The sequence below is a fragment of the Eschscholzia californica genome, unplaced genomic scaffold (genome assembly GCF_041429995.1).
Source record: "Eschscholzia californica isolate CP2 unplaced genomic scaffold, dmEscCali1.0.p SCAF_2, whole genome shotgun sequence".
Classification (NCBI taxonomy): Eukaryota; Viridiplantae; Streptophyta; class Magnoliopsida; order Ranunculales; family Papaveraceae; genus Eschscholzia; species Eschscholzia californica.
The window spans coordinates 52,018,561-52,028,306 of NW_028238309.1; the positions used below are offsets into that span (position 1 = coordinate 52,018,561).

The window sequence follows — 9,746 nt, forward strand, 5'->3', positions numbered from 1 at the left end:
TCAACCGATGCAAACAGAATGTAAAAATTGCTATTAGAATCAATAAGATGCTAGCTAAATAGTATTTGCTTTTTAAACTACTCTGTCCAATTCATTCATCAGATGCTAGTAGAATGTAAAATATGCTAGTAGAATGTAAAATATGCTAGTAGAATCAGTAAGATGCTAGCAAAATAGTTTGTTTTTTAACCTCACAAAAGAATTTGTAGATGTTTAATTGGATCGAGGTAGAGATAAAAAACAAATCACAAATTCATACTTTCTTGAAGTTCAAAGAACATAGAGTTACAGAGAGAGAAAATCGTTTTTGGAAGAGAGCATCTCGTTTTAGGTAAATATTTATTGAATTGGTAGGTTAATTTAGACAAATATCAGTTTTGAAAATGATATATTTTCTTGAATTCAAAGAACATATAGTTACAGAGTGTTTGGGAGAGAGAAACTAGTTTTAGGTAAATATCCATTGATTTGGTAGGTTACTTTAGAAAAATATAAGTTTTGGAAATAACGATTAACATTAAATATCCACCATAAATATTCTTTCATAAAATTTATGGAAAGAATAATTGTACTAACTCAACCATTATAAACCTTTGGTTTACCAATGGTTAAAAAATATTTATGAAAGGGCAAAATTGAGAGAAAATTAAAAGATTGATGCATGGAGCCCACCAAATAGTGAATTTTTGGACTTATTTTACATTTTCGGTTTATTTTGGTTTTATTTTATTTATTTATTTAGGAGTGGATATATGACTAATTACCCCTCCTATTTTTGGACCTTAAACTCAAAAATCCTAATATATAACCGCCACATCCACGGTTTCACCATCGTACCTATATGTAGTAATGTATAATTATGTGTCATATATGTGTGTGTTACACATTCATACATACAAGCAAGCATACATACAATTTACATAGGTATTGGTGTATGATACTGTTAAACGGGTTATAGCAGGTAAATACTAACGGGCGGGCTCGGGTGGCTCTTCAAAACCCGAACCCGACCCGTTTTTCATTGGGTCAGTCGGATTGTACCCGCCTTCGGGTTTCGGGTACCTGTGGGCTCTAATGGACTCGGGTACCCGTGGACTCTAACGGACTCGGGTACTCAGTGATGGGTTTTCTGACTTTTTTCCCAGCTCTAAGAGGGTGTTTGATTTTTTAGCACTTGTAAGTGCTAGCACTTACTAAGTGATTATCACTTAGTAAGTGATATCACTTGTAAGTGCTATGGCGTTTGTTTTCCATCATTTCTAAGTGTTTGATTTTTGTTTTTATGTTAATTTTAAATGTCATAAAAATGAGAAATTGTCTATTTTGACCTTAAAGTAGTTACATTTTAGCATTTCATGCTAATTCATTATGCTCGCGAGTTTGGATACAAGATAATTACGATTTATAAATACTTTGTGTTGAAAAATATTAACCTCAAATAATTAAGAATTATGAACGAGAAAAAACTTACGTTGCGTTATGGAGTTTGGGTGGTTCCGTGATTAATGAAGGAAGAGATGCGAAAAAATTAGAAGAAAAACTTAGGTGAAGGATGAGTCAAGAAGGAAAAGAGTCATCTCTAAAGTCATAAAAAGATTTTTTACTTATCAATTGTTTAAGATTTTGTCTTTAGTTATAATTATATTGGTAATTATTATATTCGGAGAAGGATAAAAATGTCTTTTTTAGCACTTAGAAAGTAAGTGCAAAAAAATAAGCTCCAAGTTGGAGCTTACTTTTTTGCACTTACTTTGACCCCACTTACAAGTGATATTCACTTATTAAGTGAAAAATTAAACAGCCTAAAATTGCCGGCCCGCACTTATTAAGTGAAAATCACTTAATAAGTGCCAAAATCAAACACCCTCTAAGTATACAAAAGAAAGGAATACCTTAAAGTGGAAAGAAGAGAAAGATTGGATTATATCATATACAACAATTTTCAAGGTAATATATGTAGTAGTAGTGCTCCTATGTTAATCCTGGTCCGACAAAAAAATTGTTAATGGAACACAAACAAAAAAAACCTAATCCATGTTGTTTTACACTGATTTGAATTGAATCAAAATATTCTAGAACCAATGAACCATCTAGCCAATCCCAAATCATCAATCGATATAGCGAGTTCTGAGTAATCATTTTATGTAGACGAGAAAGGAGCTCTGGTTCTATCATCCATCAAGCATATCAGAGTCTCATTTAGTAGTGGAAAAGAATATAGCAAAAAATCAGTGAACTGTGCAAATCCCGCATTTGTACAAGATCTGAGGGACTCATTTGAGTTTCAAGAAAATAAGTGCTGGATGAACTGATGACTCAATGGAGTAGAAAACCCAGGAGATCATTCAGCTCTCTCTCATTATTCCTGCATCAGAAACGCATTTATTAAGGGCACGAATACTAAAAAACAACAAGTCCATGACTGCATTCCTCAAATATGATATAGAATATAGAACTAGGCGTGTCATGGCTGAAGGGAGAACCAAGCTGTAGATGAAATCTCTATATAGTTGTTTAAAATGAAGAAGAGAAACATAACCAGGTGGAAGTGGGAAGGTTCCCAACTTGACGACAGGATAACAGAGAAAACACATTGCAAGTGGGAAACGAAAAACAAAATGAATTTCGAAGCTCCATCATTTGTATGAGTTAGGTTGTTGAATGAAGATGACAAAACTCTATTTTCTGCTACTTGAGCTCTTTCGTAAGGATTATAAGCTATCTAGTATAATTTCATATCAATGGCTTAAACTGCATATGCACTTTAGTGTCAACTTATATTTGAGTAATGTTACGCTAGTTAGAAAGTTTTATTAATCTAATTTATACTGAAAGTTAACCATGATCATCGAATTAGCAAGCAATCAGGAGAGAACTATAATAAATGATATGTACCCACATGATGTTGTTTCTGGAGAATGACCATAGGGTTCTTAGTGATCTGTACTTCAAAAATAAATTACGACTGGAAAATAGTTGCAGATTTTACCTACATCAATTACTTGGAAAGGTCTGCTAACTTCGGAGTTCAGTTGAGGTGATGCAGCAGCATGAGTAGACCCAATATCACCACCAACAACATGTGAGGTTCCCTGCAGATAGAGAAGTAGCATTCATAATGAACCCCATTTAGGACCAACATAATTAAGGAACATAACAAAGAATTGAAGAATCATCAAGTTGATCAGAGCATCTCTCATCCACTTCAAGCACAAATGTTCTATGTTTTGATATATACTCTACATATTATATGCAATAATGGAATACTTCAAAGTTTTCAATGGAGGATGGTTCCACAGAAATATTGTCATGTTGTAAATGAGAATTGGAGCTTGCCTCCAGATGATTCAACTGATAGTAGTTAAACATGAAGTTGTATAGCAAAGGCATTGGCAGTTTGGGCTTGGGGTAAACACGATTCGGTACTTTTTCTTACTAAGGCATGCGTATCTTTTGTGTCCAGTTTTTTTTAAATCCCAGGAGAATTGGGATTTGGATCACTTGAATAATAGTTTATGAGATTTTCACTGTTAATAATCAAGGAAGCGAACTAGGAAACTGGAGTAGTTTACCGGTCTAAGAATGTAGTTTTTACTTTTTCCAAATTGATTTACACCTTATACAGCCTTCAAACGGCGCCTCGCCTTATCAAAATTAACTACTCTGAGGCTTATAACCGTTTTTTGACCACTGGCTGAACGTATACAAGTTAAGGTGCAGATACATTACCTCATATCCAAAACTGTTGCCTTGAGCACCTTCAAAAAGAGACGAATAGTATGCTGGGTTATAAATGGAGCCTCCTATTATTTCAGAATCAGAGTTATGACCATCTACGGTAGGAGAAGGGGGATTCAAGAAACTGTGTCTTAAATCAGCTCCTCGGGAGGCTGTGTTTTCTACAGAAGAAACCCCCAATCTGTAGATCTGAATCCATAATAATAAAGACACCAACCTCACAGAAAAGCTAATCATTTGCATCACGAAAGCGAGCCTTAATGAAAAAATAAGAAATGGACTGTAGTTTTCAGAAGATATGTTCCTGCAAAACCGATAAGTGTGAACGGTGAACCATTTTGTCAATATTGAAGATGCCATCAGCAAGAAAATATTGATGCTATAATTATTGAAAACTAGTAATAACAATCACTGTCAATGAACTAACTAGAGGGAACATTCTCCAAACATAGAAAATGATTTTAATGTACTAGAAAATTAAAGCCAAAGGACTCCCATAAACACGGGCTTACTCTATGCAATCCACAGTCCATCTTGAAGTTGCTATTGATGGCCTAGTAACCTACTACTACATGTCTACATTCCCCGACTAAAAACAGATTAAATGAAAGAATAACCTGCGCACGGAAACTCATCCTGATCTTTTAGTTGGTTGTGTGACCAAGCGGTCATTTCGAATAAAAGAAAGTCTATAGACTACCTAATCTGGTCACTCGTCTACTTAAAGGGACTTTCTTGACCCTTAGGGTCCTCTTCTTTCTCTCTGGATCAGCATTCCAGCTTCCCAGGGGTAAAAGTATCAACCTTTCTAGCCCGGGCATTTCGGATACGATACTTCTTGAGTAGAAGTAAAAGGCCCCCTCATGTTTAAAAATAGCTTCATTCGACAAATATAACCCAATGAAATTACATCAAAAATTTAAATAAAAAGAAAACTAAGAGTATGACCAATAAATTGATCTCGGATTCTCCACGATGATGGGACCCGGTCGAAATTTGGGCAAATCTAAACTTCCTAACACACAAAGGCTTTTAGGTTGACATTTTCAATGTTATATTGTTAACCAAATCAACATATTTTCTATTGATTAGAAGATTCAAAATGGTCTCCTCAAATCTTGGCACATCTTTAAGTGGGTCTTAGAAGTAAAGAAATTGCACAATTCGACACGATCCTCATTAAAATATACATATAAATAAGATTGAAAATGAGATCAAGAAAGAATGAATGAGAATAAGTATACCAAATATGGTGCGAGAAAAGAATGAACCAAGATATATCCACCAAGATAGCACATAAAAGAAGAACAGCATAAGTACGTCCAAGACTCTGACTACTACTTTCAATAGCAACAAGAGCAAATAAAGCTATTGCTAAATTGATAAGCAATACACCATTAAACAATGCCCCAAGAGATCCAATCAAAGCACAACCAATCTGTAAAAATGAAACAAATATTCAAAACCCACAAAATGGGTAAGATCAAAACCCTAAATTAGTTAAAGAAATCAAGTAAAAAAGATGAAAGAAACTTTACTTGAATGTAAATGAGAATAATAGCAGAGGATTGAAGCTGATCGTAATCGAGAAACCATGATTGAATCCTATGACGTAGTAAAGGACAACAGAGCATTATGAATCGAGAGATTTTAATAATGCCCTAGGAGGAATCTGAGAGAAGTAATACCACATTGAACGAAACAAGGTTTTTAGGATTTCAATAACTGCAAGTCTGTAAATTCTTTTGAAGAGAGAGAAAGGGAAAGAGAGAGAGTGAAGAAAGACGATTTCTTTTTTTCTTTTCTTTCTTTCTTGAATTCTAGGTTTTAGGGAAATTAGGAGTGTCGATTACGGATCGGAAGGTTTTAAATATGAAATCTTTTTCTGAATTTTGTATCCGTCTTTCCCACTCTTCTTCGGCTTTGGAGTTTTTCTTTATTTAGAAGTATTTAATTAGTGAGCAGTTCAAGAGTGAAAACGTGAGCGATGTGACCTTCAACTACCGTTCAATCCCGTCTAATGTTCCTACTAGGGGGTGGCAATTTGGTCCGAACAGGTGGGTTTTTACCCAAACCCGCCCCTAATAGAACTGGTTTTACCGCCCCATTTATTAAATGGGTTGGTAATGGTATGAAGATAAAATTATTTACCGGGTTCGAGACGGGTTTGGAATTAGGTAGTAAAACCCGCTCCGCCCTGATTAAATATGTTATGTATTAATCCTATATATACAATAGGTTTCTAAAACTTTTTATCTTATATCATCAATTTAACTATTTTATATTTTATATTATGTAATAAGTTGTAATATTTATAGTTGATAAAACCGAACTATTATAAAATTTTGTTTATAATATCGATATTTTTTTTATTAATATAACTTATTTGAAATAAAAATATAAAATGTATGTTTAAATCCGACCCGCCCCGCACCGTTTCATGTTAAATGGGACGGGTCGATAATGGTTAAGTAATTTTTAATCGGGACGGATATGGTAAATAATTAGCCACACCGATTAACTATCGGACGGTAACGGTAAAAACCGTTTATTAACGGGGCGGACTTGGGAAAGAGGTAACCCCTCCCAAACCCGCCCCGTTGACATCCCTAGTTCCTACTAATGTTCGAGGTATTTTGGCTAAAGGGTGACTCTCTTGACCCTCTGCCCTACCACACCATCGCGGTTGAATTCGAGCCAGAGTAGCAGTATTTGAACGAACAAGATACACACAGAGAGAGTAACATTCTCACTTTCTATCTCTAAATCTTGCACGACATATTTTTCAATTGAAATTAGGGTGGAACAAGGAGTTTCGGTTAGTCGAAACGGACTTAAAGTATTGTAAATCAAACATGTAGATGTTATGTTTATGTGTACGCATTTCACAAATTATTATGCATATATATAGATCTTAATAGTTTTTTTTCCCCGCAATAAAGTAAAAGTAGTTTGAAGAATGATAAAGAGAGTGAAAAAAGAGAACGTGAATTGATTCGTCAACGAATAATTGGTTTCTCTCTTCAAACGAGTCTCATTTTCTCTGGTAAGAATATGAAAAAGAAGAGATTGACCTCAGAAATGAGGGAAAAAGAGAGGATATAAAATACCAAATCTTTCGTTGTCCTTGCAAATAATTCCTTATCTTTCAAATTATTTTAGATAATAGATATTAGTACTAAAACGACATGTAATCACTATTAAAATAAAAAAAGTAACAAAAAAGAGTTATGTTTTTGTTGGTCTTTAGGGCCTGTTTTGTTGGTCTTTAGAACCCTTTTGTTATTTTCGTTTTATTCAGGTCCGAGTGTTTTGATCATAGACCACTATTGGGAGTTTCTTCATCAACTTACAACTCTCTCTACCGATGTACCGAATTCAGAGGCGCAAACCGGAGATCTGCACGCCGACGGTTGACGGCGAGAAGAGAAGAAGGTGATAGAAGCATCGGTTACAAAACTATCCTTAGATGGTTAGTGGCGACTGCACCAGAAGTAGTTCACCAGTTAGATCAGACAGCTCTAGAAGCACTCCAAGTGGACATAACTTGTCGTGTTTGTCCGGTTTTGGTTGTGTCTTTTTTTTAAAACTTCATGATGTAATTTTCATTAGCCTTTTGGCTTATATATGAAGTTTGAATTCCAAAAAAACAAAAAAAAACTGGTTATTTTAGAAGTTGTTTAAAATATGCAGGTCATTTTTGGGAATCGATCATAACACAATGGCAAACCAGAATTAGCTATAATTACAAGAATAAAATGAGCAAAAAAACCTTAAACCTTGGAAAGGGGTGGGATTTTCACCTAACTTCATGCTACCCATCATTACTTGCACCCGAGGTCCGAAATGGGGCATGGGAGCCCATGCCCGAGATGGCCATATCCGCTTGGGCAACAAAAAAGTAGTGGGTGGCCTCATGTGAAAAGGTTTAACCGCGTCCGGACCCGCACTCTTGCCCGCCTGGTTTATCATCGACCTGAAACTACAACAGTGAATATTGGGCATTCAAAGAGGATTACATATTACATCCTGTATGGCCCGAAATACGTCACCAGGGGTGCCCCCAGAAATTCACGATTGATGAGCTTACGCGGTGACCAAGCTTATGAATTAATGGCAAATGGGCCCGACCCATTTACCTTCAGGTATCCCGAAGCAACGTTAAAATAAGGAAGTACGTTCAACTCTGGATAAAAAGAGGTTCGTCCTCACCAGTAGACCAAAGTTTGGAAGTATATCCAGCTCATGATAAAGAGGTCCGTCCTCACCCCTTCGGCAAACCAAAATACGGAAGTACATCCAGTTCTGGACAGACGAGGTCCATCCTCTCCTCCTCAGCTGACCTCCGTTCGTATATCCGTTGGGGAGACGTTACCGTCATTTAAGATGACAATATCCTAAATATGTCTGTTAAGGGGTTACAATATCCATATTAATGGTAATAGCTCCAAGCGTTACCACATTCAAGGCAACAGCTCCACCAGGTGACAGTTGACCAAAACGGACAGTTGACCACAAAACTCTATATAAGGATCAACTGGTAATCGGCTAAGACATCCAACTACGGATAACAACACCCGACATCCAAATTCACTTGCAATCAGCTAACCACCTATTTTCTCTCTCACATCGATCATCCAAACCACTGGCAGTCAACTAACACCTACTTAAGGAGGTCGAGTGATCATTCTCTCTCCTGACGATCACTTGCTTAAAGAAGACGAGTGATCATTCTCTCTCCTGACAATCACCTACTCAAGGAAGACGAGTGATCATTCTCTCTCCTAACGATCACCTGCTCAAAGAAGACGAGTGATCATTCTCTCTCCTGGCGATCACCTGCTCAAGGAAGAAGAGTGATCATCCTCTCTCCTGACGATCACCTGCTCAAGGAAGACGGGTAATCATTCTTTCTTCTAACAATCACCTGCTCAAAGAAGACGAGTGATCATTCTCTCTCCTGACAATCACCTGCTCAAGGAAGACGAGTGATCCTTCTCTCTCCAAACGACTACCTGCTCAAGGAAGGCGACTGACCATTTCTCTCTCCACACGACTAAGGGGTGCAAACGCTTTACTTCACTCGACGACCAGAGAACTAAGGCATGCATACACTTGGTTGTATCGCCTGTTCTCCCAACGACCTTCTTGCTCAAGCAACATATGTAACTCCATAGCTCAAAGTTTGGTTTACAGTTATTATTTACTCTTTACCAAGTTTACTGACTTGATAGTCGGAGCTCCCTTAGGCCGGCACCATCCAGGTGTCCCATAAGATCTCACGATCACGTGTGTTTTGTCTCTTTTGTCACAGATTAAGCCCAAAGACGTCGACGGTGCCCGCAAAGTTATTAACATGTGGAGGTTCGACTTCCGATCAACGACCCGGTCCAGCTAACTTCTTGACCCGTGATTTCTTATCCTCACACATCTTATTAGAGCCGTGCACTTGAGTTGGAAGTGTGCCCAACAAAGGAACGCCTCACATTGGACTTAAAGGTGAAGTTTTTTTTTTTTCAATGTGAGCCTATTTACTCAAACTGAAAAATAAGTTGAATTTCACATAATCTAACAAGGCTCCTTGACAAGTGAGAAAGGTATTCCAAGCTCTTCTGAAATGATAGGAGGTTGGGCGTTTTAATTAAGTTAAGTTGGTAGCTCTATTCGGTGGGTATGGAGAATTGCATATAGCGCATTTGCCTAATGAGATTATTTCACGTGAAACACAAATAGCCCGAACCCGCCTTGCCCGAGTCCTCTAAAGGGAATTGGCGGACTTTGATCATAACGAATGTGAAAATTATTTGCCTTATTAACTCGACTGCCCTAATAACCAAACATTCAATCGGTTGATATCAAAATTTGTCTTCTTGGTATCAGTCAGAATAGTGACTGCTGCTTTGAATCTCGATCTGCTCCTCACGAACCAGGGAGTGAAACCTGCAAAGAACTCAGAAACTTCTTTGACGCTCAAGACAATCAGATTGCCCTTGCAACTAAAATATTGT

General features: G+C 36.9%; 1 protein-coding gene across 2 annotated transcripts; it reads right to left on the reverse strand.

Moving 5' to 3' along the window:
* Window positions 1-1,899: 1,899 nt before the first annotated feature.
* On the reverse strand, window positions 1,900-6,618 carry LOC147558866 (uncharacterized). Of its 2 annotated transcripts, none has more exons than XM_086660590.1 (6): window positions 6,359-6,618; window positions 5,277-5,767; window positions 4,983-5,176; window positions 3,730-4,042; window positions 2,994-3,092; window positions 1,900-2,365 (listed from the first exon to the last, which is right to left on the reverse strand). In XM_086660590.1, exons 2-6 carry the CDS (start codon window positions 5,370-5,372, stop codon window positions 2,360-2,362), a joined length of 708 nt encoding a protein of 235 aa, XP_086516716.1. In that variant the 5' UTR covers window positions 5,373-5,767; window positions 6,359-6,618; the 3' UTR covers window positions 1,900-2,359. The 2 variants fall into 2 exon arrangements, with proteins under 2 accessions (XP_086516716.1, XP_086516715.1); XM_086660589.1 differs by having other exon boundaries at window positions 2,990-3,092.
* Window positions 6,619-9,746: the final 3,128 nt, after the last annotated feature.